The sequence below is a fragment of the Azolla caroliniana genome, unplaced genomic scaffold, assembly GCF_043228905.1.
Source record: "Azolla caroliniana isolate FFs.n. ecotype wild unplaced genomic scaffold, voAzoCaro1.0.p SCAF_394, whole genome shotgun sequence".
Taxonomy (NCBI): Eukaryota; Viridiplantae; Streptophyta; class Polypodiopsida; order Salviniales; family Salviniaceae; genus Azolla; species Azolla caroliniana.
This window is the reverse complement of record NW_028230829.1, coordinates 10,852-28,778: the sequence shown is the minus strand read 5'-3', so window position 1 is coordinate 28,778 and position 17,927 is coordinate 10,852. Positions and strand designations below refer to the sequence as shown.

The window sequence follows — 17,927 nt, the reverse complement described above, 5'->3', positions numbered from 1 at the left end:
ACGCAAGCCCTCAGCGACGAACAGAAGAAGTCTCTTTCTCTTCCTCCCCCTCAGATCGCACATTTTCCGTCTCTTGATCTGCTTCTCCTTCCAGAGAAAGTTTCATCTCCATGGCTACCTCTACCCTTACTTTCTTCGACCTCCACAGATCTTCCCTTCCTCCTCCATCGTCATCATCAAGTTTCAACCGTTTCGTCTCTGCGAGAAGCTCTAGCCATAATTCGACAAGAGGAGTAAGCATTCCAAAAAGATCGACGCTTTCTTACTGTAAATCTAATTGCTTTGGAAATATATACTGGTTGTATGGCAAATTATATTCGAAAGAGCCACACGAATTTGTTCAAGCTCGAGGAACCACCAAAGTTCAGGCTAATTCATCTTCTTCGCCATCACCATCATCAGCATTTTCCTCTATTGAATCTGAATATGACCCCGTGGACATGAAGATCGTGAGACATGGATCTGCGCTGCTCGAAGATGTCCCTCACTTGACAGACTGGCTTCCTGATTTACCTGTAAGAGTTATTTCATTCTAGTTTCCTTTTTTTTCCCTTTCTTCTTCTTCTCACTACAGTGTTGGTTTAGCTATGGATGCAGAAATAGCAGATTCTTCTATGAATTATTGTTCTTTTTTGCTCATTATTAACTTAGTTTAGCTATGTATGCAATGAACTGAAGTTGGATTACTGCTATATACATTAGCTTATCCTTCTCTTGTAATATTATTCTAATTAGACGTGGATATGGAAATTATCCCTAGGAATCAATCAATATTTTTCCTCATTATATCATTAGTTTACATATGAGATATGTAAAAAGACAGACTTGATTCTGAACATTGCTTATAAAAATTATTATTTGGTTTCTTCATAACTTCTCGTTAGCGTAATAATCATATTGGATATGAAGACAGCTTCCTTGTTTGCCAATTTGGCTAATTCATGTAAGAATTATCATTCTTTTTTCTTGCATAACCTTTGGTTAGCTCAACTTGTTGAAGAGTGACTTTTTATGCTTCTCAAATTTCCTCTTAAAAGTTATGATTCGTTTTCCTTATAATCTTTGGTTTGCTAGTCTGGAGAGCAACATATTGCTCTTAAAGCACTCCATTTGACAGGTTTTTCACACGCAAAGATCTATAGGATAAGATCAAATTTCCATACTTTTTTCTTCTCATATACTTATTTTAATTATTGCTAGTGACCAAGATATCATTGTAATCTGGACAAAACCTTACTTGATTCTGCAAATAAGTAATATTTGACAAGTTTAACGTTTTTTTATTGATCTATGAATCTTACAAATCCATGCAGTATTTATGCACAAGAAGATCAGTTTCTCAATGATTATCATTCTTTTTTCTCACAGCCTTTTCTTAGCATAACTGTTGTTAGCGACCATGATATCATCATACTAAGTAGAATACTTGAATTTTGCAAAAGAGCAATATTTGAAATGATTTTGGTATTTGAGTTGTTTCTGAATTCTTAGATCTATGCATCATCAGATTTCAATTAGTATACATTTTTTTCCTCTCATAACCTCAAGGTAGCTTAACTGTTGCCAGCTATTGTCATTTTATCTTAGTCTGGAACATTAAATTGATTGATTCTGCCAAATGGCAACGTTCAGCTGGTTTCATATTTGATCAACATATCAAGTTTTGCATATCACTCCAAGATCAGATTTCAATAAGTGTCATTATTTTATATTTTATAACCTTAGTTAGCGTAACTATTACTAATGATCACAATCCATTGTCGTCTGGAATGATATATTGCTTGATTCTGAAAAGATCTCTGCAACATCTATGTAGGATGCACTAAAGTATTGATCTATGAGCTTTCAATGTCCATGAACAAAAACATAAAATGATCAATAGTTAAGCAAGCCACAATATGCGAGGATCTCTCATCTACTAGATGTTTATCAAATAGTTTATTACAAATTATTGTTCAAATACACACAAATTTATGGATTGCAAACACATCATGAAACTTTAGGATTCTTGTGAACCTGCTTACTCAACCTCACATTCTGATAAGTGGAATGATATCCTTATGTAGAACATTTAAGGTATGTTAATCTTCATATTGTTAGATATAGCTTTCATCTCGATTTAGAAGTTATTTTTTCCTATCCAACATACCCTCTTCAACTTTTCTAGCATGATTTCTATCATTTCTCTCTTTTGCCAGAGATCTTGATATTATCTATAGTCTGGAACATTACATTAATTGATTATGCCAAACGGCAACATTCATGTAGCTCATATTTGATTGACATATTGATTTTTACAGATTACCTGATATCTATGAGCATATCAGATTTCAATAAGTTTCATCCTTTCTTATTTTATGACCTTAGTTAGCTTAACTGTTGCTAACCATCGTGGTCCTTTGTAGTCTTGCTTGATTCTAAAAAAGATCTCTGCAAATGAGCCACAAAATGTGAGGATCTGTCATCTGCTAAATGTTTATTGAAAAATCTATTGCAAATTATTGTTCAGATAAATAGATAGAATTATGAATTGTGAACATGTCATAGAACATTAGGATTCTTGTGAACCGTCTGTCAATCGCCTTGCATTGTTATAAGTGAAAAGATATCTTTATGTAGAGCATTCAAGTTATGTTAATCTTCGTAGTGCTAGCCCTAGCTTTTATCTTGAGTTTGTAATTTCTTTTTCATGTCCAAAATACCCTCTTCAGTCTTTCTAGCATGATTTCTACGATTTCTCTCCTTCATTTTCTCTATTTAGGAAATGCATGTCTTATCAGTTTGTGTTGTTTGGGTGAAGAAGATGACAATTTTGTTTACTGTTATATATACTTTGTTATTCAAGGTTCTCAGGATTCTCGGAATGGTCTAATTCAAACCTTTGTTGAAAGTTTTTTAAAGTTTAAAACATTCAGTATGAGAAGATGTATCGTCCACAGTCCTGAAGGACTTTGTGAGACAACTCTGTAAAAACAAGGAATTGCAGTTGCAGAATGCATTTGACAAAAAAGCAATTCATCTCTTTTGTGGACATTGCCATTAACTGGGAATCCTTTTCCATATAGTATAACTTTCTCAAACTCATCTTAATATCCCTGGATGCATCGCAAGCAATATTTACCATTTGTTGTCTCATGGGATTTTATGGTCTTTGTCTAAATATTTGTTGTGAGCCGGTGAGATAACAGTGTTCTTTTGTGTCGTGTATTATTTATCTTGAAATAATATAACAGGTGAATATTGGTAACAACGACCATCCTGCATAAGTATAGGCATTATGTGGCATTTGTTTTCTTCTAATGAAAAAGATGTAAATAGAATCCAACTGTATTATGTAATATGTGAAATTATTGTTTTGTAAATCATCATCATAGAATATCTATTGGAAAGAGTAAACAATGCTCTATTAATTTTACTTATCCCTTGTCAATTGCATCATATAATTATATATTGTTTGATGCTTGTTGCAGACATACAATAGTCCTCTCACTTACAATCCAGTCTTTGACTCTGGAAGGTAAAGAGACTTATATTATCAACAATATTTGTTTCCATTTCGTGGTGTCATTATTTCACATGCCCTTATGACAGGTACTATTTTGTTGGCCCAGATGATGTAGTTGCTAAAAATGTGAGTATTATTTTGCGTCAAACCTATTGTTTGCAGTGCATGCATACAGCTATTTGCTATATATGCACATTGAAGTATGTTTTTGTTATGTTCAAAGGTTGTGTCATCACCTCGCGTTCAAGGAGAAGTAATACAACGATATTTTCGTCGTGCGGGTCCTAGAGCAAAGGTATTTATCTTGCTTATCTATTTTTCCACCTCAAAACCGTTAATAATGTACTTTTAGTTGTGCAAAAACATATGTGGTTGTATGAAAATGTTAATTTTATGTGTTAGTTATACAAAATCACCAAATTCTAAATGTTTGTTCTGATTAATTAGATTATGTTATGACTGTATGATGAAAACGTAAAATGTTGTTTAGTTGTACAAGAGCATCATTTGATCTTTCCTGCAGGTTTACTTTAAATCTAATGAAGTTCGAGCTTGCATTGTCACATGTGGAGGCCTTTGCCCTGGCTTGAATACGGTTATTCGAGAGATAGTATGTGGGTTGTGGAATCAGTATGGAGTTCAAGACATAATTGGCATTGAGGTGCTCATCTATTTCTTTGCAAGTTCCCAGTGTATCTCTTTGTGGTCCTTTAAACGAAATATCAACCATGTACAAAAATGAGGCGTAACTTCATCCTAATAAATCTATTACTCAATTGATAGAAAAAATGGATAAAAAGATGATACAAATGGTAAAATACTGTGTTACTGGTGGCTGGTATCTATAAAAACTTGACCATAGTAAGATATTCTTGATTCTAAATGTTTATTACTATCTTTGGATCGATACCCAGGGTGGTTATAGAGGATTCTATGCTCGTAATACTGTACGTCTGGACCCAAAAGCAGTTAACGATATCCATAAGCGTGGTGGAACTGTGCTTGGAACTTCACGTGGTGGTCATGATACTATGAAAATTGTGGATAGTATTGAGGACCGTGGAATCAACCAGGTGCTTTTCTAATAATTTCTCCTTCTGATTCCTTGTTGCAATATAGCTAGCATTGTCTCATTATTTATTTGGTAGGTATATATCATTGGGGGTGATGGAACTCAAAAAGGGGCTGCTGCAATCTACAAGGTATAAATGGAAACTTCGTAGTGTTGTATTATCATTTAAAAAATTCTGATATTTAAAGTAAGGATATGCTGAGGATATGCTGAGGAATCCCAAATAGGAAGTGCGAAAACGAGGCTTGAAGGTGAATGTTACAGGCATACCGAAGACAATTGACAATGATATTGCAGTATGTATCAAATTTCTTATAGACATGCTACTTATTCCTGTTCCTGTTAGCAGGTTTTTGAACTTACTCTTTGTCTTGTTCCAGATTATTGATAGGTCATTTGGATTTGACACAGCAGTTGAGGAGGCTCAACGGGCCATAAATGCTGCTCACACTGAGGCAGAAAGTGCACAAAATGGCATAGGTCTTGTGAAGTTGATGGGTCGACATAGTGGTATTGTACACATTCTCTCTCTGAATGAATTTGTTGCGTATAATTTCGTAGCTCTTATATGAGTTTCAAATACGAAATATAAAGAGGGTCATTTTGGAAACATCTGGCTTACGTGAGCTGTGAAGTTATTGGATTGCCTGCCTGGCCTGACATCATGGTAATGAATTGAAGTAGCATTGACTCTTCATGAAACAATAATCTCCTGGTAGAATTTGGGAGCTGAGATAATCACAACTTCTGTAAATAGAGTGAAGTGTATTAATGGACTGATAAATAAAAATTCTCTCATTCTTTCACCATCACGTTAGCCTATAGAAACTTTTGTTGACCATCAAACTCTGACCGGCATAATTTAAATTCGTAGCTGTTGTGGCTACACTTTCAGACTAGTTGTCTAGTCAACTTTACAATAACCGATTGTCTAGGCTTGCATGGGTTTTTTCTACTTTTGATTTTATCTAGTCAACATCTCAAAACCAAACAGTGCTGGTGGAAGTATCAAAGCAGAAAATAATACCAATGAAAGGATCCTGAGCAATTATCAGTCTTCTCGTCTTTGCAGATAATTTTTTTATCTCTTCACAACATTCATGTCCTTCCATAATATCTTAGATCTCTTTAACAGTTAACTTTCAGTCATCATAGACAATGCCAATAATCAATATCCGTGCTAGAGCATTTTGCAAGATCTTCAAAGAACAGAAATTTGGAAGGAGCAATAATAATGATTTAATATTGGTAAATCATTATTACCCCCCCAATTCCAGAGACCATGTCTCTTTAACAACATTTATGTCCTTCCGTAATATCTTAGATATCTTTAGCAGTTAACTTTCAGCCATGATAGACAATGTCAATAATCTCTATCCTTCCAAGAGCCATTCCCAAGTTCTTCAAAGAAAATTACAGAAATTTGGGAGGAAAATAAACAATGATCATTATTACCCCCCCAAATCCAGAGACCATGGGAACTCTAACAGGCTTGAAACGCGGGCACTGATCATCATCAAGGTCACATGAACTAGCCTATTATTATGCTCTATATGGATCACGCTATTTCTTTTCCATAGTAGATATGGGATCTTTGTAAAACTTATTGGAGTTTCATGAGATACTGCATGTATACTTGCATTAGTTTTGTTTTGTTTGAGAATTGGGAGATGATCCTTCTTTTGATAATGGAGATAACTGTGGTAATAGTTTTGATAGCCTTCATGTTGGGTGATTTTTGTCTTCTGTTGAGATGTGACAAAATTTCAAGGTATTTGTTTTTTAATAATCCTATATCTACTCTTGGGCAACTTATATTGCGTGTGAGAATGAGTTAGCTTTTGGTTCAAAGCATTTATTCATGATGAGCTAAAAACTCTAGAGGTGAAGATTACACTCAAAATGTCAAAATGTTTGGGCTTATATGTATGCATATTTTTCACTTGTATTCTTTTCTACTCTTGGTAAATTAATAATGTGAGTGAGAATGACTTAGTTTTTATCCTAGGTATTCATGATGAGTTGAATGAATGAGGTGAAGTTTACTCTAAATTTTTTTAATTGTACATGCATATTTTCACTTGTATTCTTTGACTAGAGAAGTTACTCTTTCTTCTCATTTTATCTTTATTCCAAGGTTTACTTCACTTTTCACACATATGTAATATGTATAAAGTTTAAAAGTGTAACAAATTGCATGCCTAATGTTGTAGATGATCAAAATTACCTCAAATGATTTCAGAAGTTGGAGACTCCAATTCTTTATTATGCTATGTTCTTGGTTTGTTAAAGTTACTTGCAGAAGCTGATCCATGATTAATCATGGAAGATGGCCATATAGAATTAGACTGTGTGAGGTTTTGTATATTTTCCTACAAAGCAGAACCTTGTGTAAATCTTCATATTATTGTGAAATGAAACTAGATTGAACTTGAGTAACATGGTAGAAAAACATGAAATGAAGCAAGTGATAGCAATGACCTTAATCGACTCACTATCCCTTTTAACTACGTGAACCTAGTGCAGTGACCCCAAGTTTAGCCAGAAGTCTGTTTGTTGCTTGGGAAAATAAGTCAGACATTTCTATCAAAACAAGTGTAGGTTTTTTGCTTCACAATATCTACTTTCTCTTTGCCATTCTCTCTGCATACATGCAAATTGATATCTTTTTTGCTTCATTGAATGGTCTTTCTTCAACCTTCTATTTTCCGATGTTGTGCCCCCTTATTGCAGCCTGGTTTTCTCTTACACATAAACTGATTTCAGGACCTTCTATCAATTTGCCAAATTTCTCTAAGTGGCATAGTTTGTTGATTTTTCTTCTTTCTTTTTCTGTCCACCACCACAGCTCCATTTTGATATCATGCATTCCAGTTTTGTTTATTAAACTTTCATGAATGCATTAAAATATCCTTCATTCATCATGAAAATATATTTAGCATGTACTAACTCTAGGTGAGATTGTTTCCCCATTCCATTTCTCTAACTTCCATGTATTGTAATGTAAACTAATGTAGGATGTGTTTTGTGTTCATTACTAGCACTACATAATCCTTAGAAAACATATTGAAATGGTAGATGCCTCCTTGCCAAGGTACATCTCTAGCCTTGTGAGCATCATTACATTGATCCAGAGTTACATGTATTGGCCAAACTCTCTTAGAGCACAAAATGAGCTCTAAGAGGCATAGTAAAAACACCAATCTGGAATGTAAATGAATTGATTAAGCAAGGAGAATCACTAAATTAGTACCATCAATTTTTAAATCAGAAAGACATGTACCATTAGAATTTAAATAAGGAAGACTTACCCCTTCATGTTTATTTCACTTGGGATATTTATTTTGACACTTTCAGTTAGTGCGCTAATATGAAAGGCTGCCTTGCAGGATATATTGCAATGTTTGCAACTCTTGCAAGCCGTGATGTGGTGAGGTTTTTATTGTCATTACTACCCAATGTTACCTCTGCACACTAATGAGCCCATATGAAGATGAGAAACTCGTGTTTGCTATGCAGGATTTATGTCTGATACCCGAAGTTCCCTTTTATCTAGAGGGCAAGGGTGGTTTGTATGAATTTGTAGAGCGCCGCCTCCGAGAGAATGGTCATATGGTTATAGTTGTAGCCGAAGGTGCTGGACAAGAACTTCTAAAGACTTGTGGGAAAGAAAGCGGTTGTGATGAATCAGGGAATCAATTGCTCCTTGATATTGGCTTATGGCTTTCAGAGAAGCTCAAGGTAAACGAAGTGACTCAATTCAACTCAGTGTCATGTATAAATACACTCTCAAGCGATTTGTATTAACCAAATTAACTACTTTTTCATTATTACCATGAAGGATCATTTTATTTCAACAAAGAAAGGGTCTTTGAATCTTAAATACATTGGTAAGCAGTACTACATTACAAAAGCAACCATGAAAGTACATACTCATGTTAATCTACTTGCTATTTGTTCAGAAGTATTAACCATTGTTGGCAATTTTAATCTACTGATGATTTTTGGCCTAAAATTATGGTAAATTTTCAGATCCAACATACATGATTCGAGCTATTCCTAGTAATGCATCAGATAATGTGTACTGCACTCTACTAGCGCAAAGTGGTATTCATGGTGCAATGGCTGGATATACAGGGTTCACCGTTGCACCTGTGAATGGTCGTCACTCATACATTCCCATCTCGGTGATTATATCCATTCAAAACAGTCTTCTTTTTTCACATCCTGTTTTTTCCACATAATAAGCTTCTAAGCCAAATTTGCCTCTTTGATTGGTTGATTGATGCAGAGAGTAACAGAAAAACAAAATCGTGTCAACATTTATGATAGAATGTGGGCTAGATTGCTCTCGACAACAAATCAGCCAGCGTTTATTGATGCTGAAATGTCGGACGATGAAGAGAGCTCGACTACATCTCTATCTTTTTCATCTTCATCTCCACAGATAACATCCTCTCTGCATCAAAAAAGCACAAACGGGGTTCTATTAACACAAAAAGAGCTTGACGGGGTAGCTAAAATTGAGTGAGAAAAAGAATTTTGTATTCTTAGCAGAGTCGCTCTGCCCGAATAACACACAAACTTCCATCACATATCTCCCCAATCAATAGTCTATACACCTTTTGTCTAGACATAAAGGTGATAATTCTAAAACAATTCACATGCGATCCAAAGCACGGGTTTCACATGTCAAGAAGACTACTAAAATGAAAGACGAGTGAAATCCCTTCAGCAACTTATCTTTGTACCATTGCAATCACTACTAGTTTGGCAAAGCTCTACGTCTGTAGAGAGTTGCTAATATGTTGAGTTCACCTCATTCAAACATTAAAGTCGATTCACATTTTCTTTATATAAAATTTATGTAAAATGTCATCATCACCAAATTATATTTTATGATCAATGGATTGCTTTGGTCAGAGACATTACAACAATCTTGGGTAATAAAAAATTGAAGTGCTCATTCTATGTGTGAGTACTCTCTATCATGTTGCATGTCTAAAATTATTTCCTTGTTAAGCATATCCAATGTCTTTTAGCAAAGAATGCCAATGCTAACGAAATGTTAAATAATTGCTAAATGAATGAGGTTTGAGGTTCACTGAAGTAGAGAGAAATACTGCATTGTCCTATGAAGCCTTCATATACTACTATTAACTTTTGTGCCATGTTCTAGATCCCATGATAATTCCCCTTCCCCATTCATGTCATTTCTCTAGGTACTTCTATATTGACAACTTCTGTTGATGCTCAAAAAACACCAAAATGATCACTATGCAATAGATGAAGCAACAATTTGTTGATGCTGAAACAACTTTCAAGCGTTTGTCAAGTAGTGCTATAGCCAGCACAATGAATCTAAATTATACATTGCTATCCTCTTTCTGATTGTAAATAGATTCATGGTTAATTTAACTTCAGTAAATTAATCCTTAAATATGAAATGGTAATTAGAGAACTCAAGGTGTTTGGGCAATCATATGAACCCATAATAATAATGAAATAAATGGTTCAATGTGTATTTATCTTTATTCACAACATAGCAATTACATTTATTCATACATATACAATTGCATGCTGGTCTAATTATTTATTTCCTGTGTGTGTGTGTGTGTGTGTGTGTGAGAGAGAGAGAGAGAGAGAGAGAGAGAGAGAGAGAGAGAGAGAGAGAGAGAGAGAGATTTGTACCTTCCACCATTTCGCAAAGGGATTTCTGGGAAGTGGGCATACTGTGCTACTCTATTTTCAAAACAATGTGACTAGTAACAATGTCTATTGCTAATGATTAATTTGAAATGTTGGCTTATAGAGTGGCTTGTGTAGCTAATGTGTTTGATGCCAACAACCGAAAATAAATTACCTGACATGTGCGCCCAAGCTTTAAACTTTAAAATTCCCTTCCATTACAGTACCAAAAGGAATTTCATCAGTTGAACAGATCACCAAATGACGGTGTACATGATACAAACAAATCAAACACAAATACAAGTAACATTTATTGAATAGAGAATGACAGTCAACCTAGAATATATAATTATCTCACCATTTTGACAAACAAAGCACATTGTTTTTTATCCTCAGCTTATAGAGTGTCTTGTGGAGCTTGCGTGTTTGATATGATGAGTGAAAATAAACTACCTTGACATGCACATAACCAAGACTTAAAATTCCTTTTCATTATAGTATTTGAAGGGGTTTCATCAATCAAAGAACAGAACAACGAATAAAGGGGTACATGATCCACACATATCAAAACACAAACACAAGTAACAATTCTTGGATAGACAAATAGTCTACCTAGGATATATGATTATCTCCCCATTTTGACTAGTGAAGCATTTTGTTTTTTGTCCAAATATCTGCATCAATCTTAGTGTTTTGGTACTCATCTTCATTTGACACTGCATTATATTCTTGATACCCCATGGAAGCTTATTTTGGTGGGTACTATTAATATGAACTAAAGAAAAGACAAATATTGAGTACATCTTGTAATCGGACAGGGGTATTTCATTTGGCTTCATCATGAAGTGAGTCATTTTCCATAAATAGTTGAAAATATATTTGCCATTGATTCAAAGCATTGCAAAACAATCACAAGTAAGATTTTCTTCAGTAATATTAAAATCGCATGTCAGCCTTCACCACAATATCATTAAATAAACATTGTATAAATTACTGGCATCTGACAAATCACAGCAAGATATGTTTGCACGTACCAAAATGCCTGTCTGCAAAGTATGAGCTGCCAAGATTGCTGTCATGATGATCATTGCCACATAAGGTAGACTGTTTTGCACCGTAGAGATAAAACACATTATAATCAGGAGGATGGGATATTCGCCAAATATTAACTTCAGGTTTTAAGCTGACCCTGTTTGATCAATATATATACTTCTTATACACAAATATTAGATTCTAGCATTAACAGGTGATTTTGAACAGAAGCAAAGCCTCATAGAAATGACCATTATCCTTTGACTTACTATATAAATGTTTACTGGTGGGTGCCCTCATCTTTCCTGTGTAGCTAAAACACACATTTGGCCAACAAAATAATTATTTACCGCGTTAAGTACACCTAGACATGGGCATGAAAATGTATTGACTCATAAAAAAAATCAACATTCAACCTCATGCTACAGAGAAACAATCTTTTGATCACTTTCAATGGTTATGCAAAGAAATACATCTGATCAAATTTATTGTTATCACACATCTTGGCTTGTTGATAAAATATCACCACGAAAGAAACTGAGGACGTGCACCAACCAAGTCATTCATCTGATTTTATGACGCAATCCTGTTCCACCATTGCATTCATGAGCTCTGTTGCTTCTGATTTCCTATCTTTCTTATTCAGCAGACGGAGAAGATGCTGGAGCTGCCGTGACTGTACTTTAATATTGCCTTTATCCATGACGTACTTGCATAATTTTATACCTTTGTCAAGCTGTCGAGCTCGATTCAGCGCATCAAGAATAGCTGTAGCCTCTCTTGTTAACAGTTTTGGATTAGTGGCTAACAACTCATCAAACATGTCACCTACATCATCAAATTTGGATGCAATACTAAATGTTTGCATTAGCATATTGAAAGTGCTTATAGGCAACTGCAATCTTTCAGCTTTTAGCTCACTTAAGAGCTGTTTGGCTTTCTCTAGCTTATACAAATTGCAACAGCCTCGCAACACTATCACATAGCTGGTTACATCAGGCGTACATACACCACCTTTCATTGCGTCTAAAACCCCTAATGCTTCAGCAAGCTTTCCACTTTTGATAAGTCCACGTAGTAGAATATTGCAAGAATCAGGAGACAACTTCTCCCCTTTCTCTGATGCAGTTTTAAATTCCCCCACTGCTTTCTCAACATCATTCACCTTGCATTGGTTCACAATAAACAACCTTTTGGTGTCAGTTGTAGGTGTGCATCCATCTGCTTCCATCTCCCCTAAATGCTGGTTTGCTTTGTCATATTGTCCCAACTTTAGGTATCCTTTAATTATACAATTATGTGTTGTGATGTCTGGTTTAAGACCATTTGATTTCATCCCTTGAAAAAGCTGGAGCGCTTCATCCATCTTCTTTTCCTGGCACAGATCGCTGATTAGAGTATTGTATATATCCATATCTGGGTTAAGACCCTTTTCATGCATAACTTCACAGCATTTCATAGCCTCATCTATTTTGTTGGACTTACACATAGACTTCACAAGCATCTTGTAAGTCTGAATATTTGGTGGGCAATCATTTTTTTCCATCTCCTCCACCACCTTCTGTGCAAATTCTATCTCATTGGATCGAGCATATACTGCAACAGCAGAATTAAAGTAGTCTATTTTACCCTCAATGCTTTCATCCGATAATCGCTGTATCAACTTCTCTGCCCTTTCATAATCACTGGCCTTAATGAAACCAGTCAATGCGGCATCATAAACCTTTGGGTTAGGACTGAAACCAAAAGATTCCATAATCTCTGGAATTTCCTCTGCTTTAGATGCCATGCCAGCTTTCCCAAAGTAATGAACTAAAGTGACAAATAATTTAGGGTTGACAGGCATGTCACTCTCTTTCATCTCCTTAAGAATCTCCAAGGGCTTTTCAAACTTGCCTGATCGTATTAAGTTTCTGAACATTGTACTATAAACATGTTTGCTGTGTTCATAACCCTCTTGTTTTCCCGCCCAAGTGAAAAATTTCTCTGCAAAGTCAGATCCCATGTTTTGGACTACCCTTGATACCAGATGATGACTGAGTTTTCCTGAGTATTCACCTAAAGCTTCCTCAACATCTGTATTCCATGACTTACCTCCACAAACTTCTAGCACCTTCCTTAAATTGCTTTTAGCCTTGGGAATAGTAGGATCTAGTTCTACTTGGTTTGTTGAAATATCTGAACTATTCATAAGATCCACTGTCTCAGCTGAGAATGATCTGCAGCAGTGCTTTCTAGACGCAATACCGAAGCTAATCCTCACTGTCAAATCAGATTTGGGAGCTACCAATGGGGGGTCACCAAGAAGCTTGTATGCCTGCCAACTGCAAAGGGAAATGTTTTAGATAAGTAGTTGGAATAGAAATCCCAGCAGTAAAAGTGATGAAGCCTCCCCTTTTGCTTTGTAATTTCCTTTTTTCCCTATAGATATTAAACTATTTACAGCCATTCTTGGAGAAAAAAGACCTTACAGCCTCTGCAAGGACCAGGATGATAGTTCTGACTTATAAATGATGCTGTCAAAACTTATGCATCCAAAATTACAGGGCTATTCTGATTCATTTCAAATATCTTACTTCAAATTTTTAGAACAGTTATTTTCTGTAAATCCTAAATATAAACGCATGTATGATTACAGTATACATGGAAACAATAATGTGATAACACTCCATTTTCTCCATTAACATTTTTGCACATCTACATATTGACATGGTAAACGAGGGCATCCAATCCCTTGCTAGCACGTTGACACAAGTAGATGAAGAGTTTTGCATGGTTTACAGTGAAAATGTCTAACATCAACAAGTGTGAAACACTGTATCACAAGGAAGTATGAAATCACAAAACAGGGAATACAGTTTCCATTAATGTTGATTAAAATAAAGCATGCCTTTATTTTTTGCAAGCCTATATGAGAAGATTTCAATGATAACTAAAAAGGCTTAACTTCCTTCACATGCAAATATTCTTGAGGAGAAAATAAAAATGAAAAAAATGAATCTACTTCTTAACCTACTGCAGCAAAACTACAGAGATACGTTCAAATGACATGATTTTACACAACATGAAAAACATGGAAATCATACAGAGAGAAAATTAAGCAACTAAATCATATTAAGATACAAGAAGTTCTTGATAAAAACTCAAACACTTCGATTCTATAAGTCCTACTGCAGCAAAACTACAGAGAAACGTTCAAATTACTTGATTTTACAAGACATGAAAAACATGCAGAAAAACTAAGCTAAAGGCATTCAAACTATTTTGATGCTTCCAAAATAAAGAGTATAGCATACTGCAAGATAAAAATAGTTCAAACACTCTGATAAAATGCCTAAAAACAAGTGTAAGAGAAAGACAAATATAGAATAATTGAAGGGAAAATGGTTGAATGCTACAAGAACTGAAAACAAGCATGGAAAGATCATACTGAGAGAAATGCAGAACACATATCAGAAGGAAAAGTATAAAAGACGTTCAGATTAAAACCAAGGACTGTCTTAGTAGTGAAAGTCGAATAATATAAATAACAACTGTCCGGAAAGCCTGTGCAGAAAATAGATAGCTTTTCAAACGAAAGACAAAAGACACAGATAAGCTGTGTTAAAAAGAAGATAGAAATGCAGGATTTAGTGCGATACTGCACGAAATTGGATGGTTTGATAAACAGCACAAGAGATTCTATGTCAATGAAGGTAAAATATTCCACTGCAACAAGACCTTAAAACAAGTGTAAATCATTCCGAGAGACAAATGTATCATAGTTAAGAAAAAACGAAGCTCAAAATCAAGTTCTTGATGAAACTAGACGTCTTCCCTTGGTAAGTCTAGTAAATCTAAGTTCACATAGAGATTTCTCGAGATAATGCAGCAAAAAAACAAGTTCTTCACACACTTCTGCAGAGGTTAGATGAATTCCATCAGTAACACCGATAAACTTAACAAAATATGGTTCATAAATTCGCATTCTTGTCTGGTTTATAAACATTAAATCTAACAGGATCAGGTTCAGAAAATAATCACCTTCTCGTCCGATCTAGAAGCTTTAAAATCAAATAGAATCTGATCCATAAACTAACATTCTTGTCCGATAAATATTTCCTAAATCTAACAGAATCTCGTTTATATGATCATATTCTTATCTAAACTGGAAATTTTCAATGTAACGGAATCTGGCCCATAAAAATCACATTCTCGTCTGATGTAGAAGATTTAGAAATGTTGATTATCTATAATTCTTTCACACAGTAAACGTGCTTCTTTCACCATCAATAGATCTTTGTTCGTTCAATCCTGGTCTCGTGAAAACATTTTCAAGATATTTACATGATATTCACGTGAACAAGAAACAGATAGAGAGACAGTGGAACGCAATAAACGTTTGAAACGTCATGAAAGTGTCAAGAAGAATCAGCAAAGAACGAAAAAAACTTCACATCATACAATGTAATGAAAAGGCAAAATAATTTTTTTCTGACCTATCTGTAGACGCACAATATAGTCTGTAATGGCTGAAACGCCATGAAAATCATGAAGAAAATTGGCATAAATTTCAAATGCAGCGAAGAAGCGCGGGAAAGCTTGTATGGTCAAAATGCAGACGCAATGATTAGCCATGCCTGCTAACTTTAACAAAGTTATGGTGGAAGATGGATCTTTCTCGATCATGGATGAATGCAATACATAGAGATACTATATTACTAGCAACATTAATGCTTAAACAAAATAAACATTTCTTGATTGTTGTGAAAATGAGGCAATTCTATGATGGTTGGCGCGGCAGGAGAATCACGAAGAAACAGAAAAAACTTGAAATGATATTCAAATGTAAAGAAGCACCACAGGAAGTCCAATCTGTTCCATGGATGCATAGAAAAACGCGTGATCTGTGACGGTTGAAATTACGAACTTCCATGAAAAAACGTGAAAGGATTAGGAGAGGAAGAAGAACAGGTACCAAAAACAGACATGGTAGAGAAGCAGTATTACTATGAAAAGAAGGAGAAACTCTAAACAGTCAGACATAAAGAGATGGACTTACAGCGAGATCCGAGGTCGAGCCATCGTCGTCTGCGCAAAAGAGTTCCTTCTTAAAACCCTAAATCTCTGTATATGTAACCTAATACAAAATGTAAGTAAGACCGACTGACAACACTGCTTTAATTCTAGGGTTTTAGTTTTTTAGTCATAATCGTGGTTATATCTCATTAGCATAATCTCTTGTTGTTTCTCTAGTCTCAAAGAGAGCATGCTCGGGTTTTACTTCCAACATTTTCTTTGGTTTGCGGTTTTCCTAGACAAGCTCGACCAATCTCTACTCTCTATCATACACACTAGCAACATCATCCTATGCAACTTATCAGCATGTTTGTACATTGCTACGCCTTTGGTTCATGTCAAGCGCTCTCTAGTCTCAACGAGAGCATGCTCGAGTTTTACTTCCAGCATTTTCTTTGGTTTGCGGTTTGCCTGGACAAGCTCAATCAATCTCTATTCTCTATCACACACACTAGCAACATCATCCTATGCAAGATATCAACATGTTTGTACATTGTTACGCCTTTGGTTCATGTCAAGCGTTAGACATCCTGCACTGCTCTGTCGGATCTGCCCCTAGGATAAAACATTACATCAATGCCATACTAGTAGTTGGAAAATAGTAATGCCATGTCATTAGCTTGAAACTAATGATTATCTCCTAGAACGATGTTACATGAAGTAAGTTGTCGGCCATCGAGAACATGCCATTGACCACATCAATAACTCTAAATGCACATACGATAGTGGCAAGTTAGCATGCATTGTGGAAGTTGTTCAATTAGTAGTAATGATGCTTCATAACATCACTTCTATAATGGTGTTACTTTGGTTTTTTCCTCATAATTATATGTGTTTGTGACATATTTGATTCTAGAATGTTACAAAAGTTTTGCAAAACATTAATATACAAGGTTTTCCCTTGACTCAACCTCATTCATATTTTTTTATAAAGCAAGGTTTTGCTATCTAGACAACCTCTTCTCATTCTGGGAAGCAATAGCCCTTGCCAAGCGTATCAACAACAAGGTAGCAGTGGTGCTACTAGATTTTAAGAAAGTATATGACAAGGTATGTTGGAACTTTCTAGAAAGTGTGATGGGGAAACTCGGCTTTCAAGAGACATGGATCAAAGGCATTGCAGGACTTTATAGGAATGACAACAGTTGCGTTTCACTAGCAAGTGAAAGGGGCCCCTTTTTCCGAATATCTCAATCTGTACGACAGGGATGCCCACTAGCTCCATATTTCTATTATACGCTGAAGCACTCTCTTGCGTTCTCAACTCGCGACATCTCAACCTACGTGGTCTTCCCGTACCTCATTCTCACCAAAGCATCTTGGATATAAATTTGCAAATGACACAACGGTCTACCTACAAGGGGACTTGGAAAACCTCCAAAAGCTAGAAAGTGGGCTAGTTGTATTTTGCAAGAGATTCAATGCCATGATCAATTGGCACAAATCTTGCGCAATATGGCTCTCTCAGGAAACACATCCGGTGTGGCACCCACGTCCCGCTTTCAAATGGATCAATCAAGGAGTGAGCACCAAATATTTGGGTTTCCAAATTGGTTTCAACATACCGTTGGA

General features: G+C 35.5%; 2 protein-coding genes across 3 annotated transcripts; one reads left to right on the top strand and one right to left on the bottom strand.

The window, feature by feature from the left end:
• Positions 1-9: 9 nt before the first annotated feature.
• LOC147848324 (ATP-dependent 6-phosphofructokinase 6-like) lies at positions 10-9,546 on the top strand. Its single transcript, XM_087338489.1, has 14 exons — positions 10-515; positions 3,471-3,517; positions 3,592-3,631; positions 3,729-3,800; positions 4,029-4,166; positions 4,420-4,578; positions 4,654-4,707; positions 4,805-4,873; positions 4,958-5,087; positions 7,967-8,007; positions 8,097-8,318; positions 8,419-8,467; positions 8,610-8,764; positions 8,869-9,546. Exons 1-14 carry the CDS (start codon positions 111-113, stop codon positions 9,106-9,108), a joined length of 1,821 nt encoding a protein of 606 aa, XP_087194615.1. The 5' UTR covers positions 10-110; the 3' UTR covers positions 9,109-9,546.
• Positions 9,547-11,202: 1,656 nt separating this feature from the next.
• LOC147848323 (uncharacterized) lies at positions 11,203-16,478 on the bottom strand. 2 transcript variants are annotated; one of them, XM_087338491.1, is made up of 3 exons: positions 16,339-16,478; positions 11,853-13,621; positions 11,203-11,369 (listed from the first exon to the last, which is right to left on the bottom strand). In XM_087338491.1, the coding sequence occupies exons 1-2, from the start codon at positions 16,359-16,361 to the stop codon at positions 11,857-11,859; spliced, it is 1,788 nt and encodes a 595-aa protein (XP_087194617.1). In that variant the 5' UTR covers positions 16,362-16,478; the 3' UTR covers positions 11,203-11,369; positions 11,853-11,856. The 2 variants fall into 2 exon arrangements, with proteins under 2 accessions (XP_087194617.1, XP_087194616.1); XM_087338490.1 differs by lacking the exon at positions 11,203-11,369 and having other exon boundaries at positions 11,533-13,621.
• Positions 16,479-17,927: the final 1,449 nt, after the last annotated feature.

Excerpts from the sequence above, each read along its gene's own strand:
- LOC147848324 (XM_087338489.1), top strand. The coding sequence starts at position 111 with ATGGCTACCTCTACCCTTACTTTCTTCGACCTCCACAGATCTTCCCTT. Across the intron at positions 4,708-4,804 it reads GGGCTGCTGCAATCTACAAG|GAAGTGCGAAAACGAGGCTT; the intron begins GTATAAATGGAA and ends AATCCCAAATAG. Across the intron at positions 4,874-4,957 it reads CAATTGACAATGATATTGCA|ATTATTGATAGGTCATTTGG; the intron begins GTATGTATCAAA and ends GTCTTGTTCCAG.
- LOC147848323 (XM_087338491.1), bottom strand. The coding sequence starts at position 16,361 with ATGGCTCGACCTCGGATCTCGCT. Across the intron at positions 13,622-16,338 it reads GCTCGACCTCGGATCTCGCT|TTGGCAGGCATACAAGCTTC; the intron begins GTAAGTCCATCT and ends TTCCCTTTGCAG.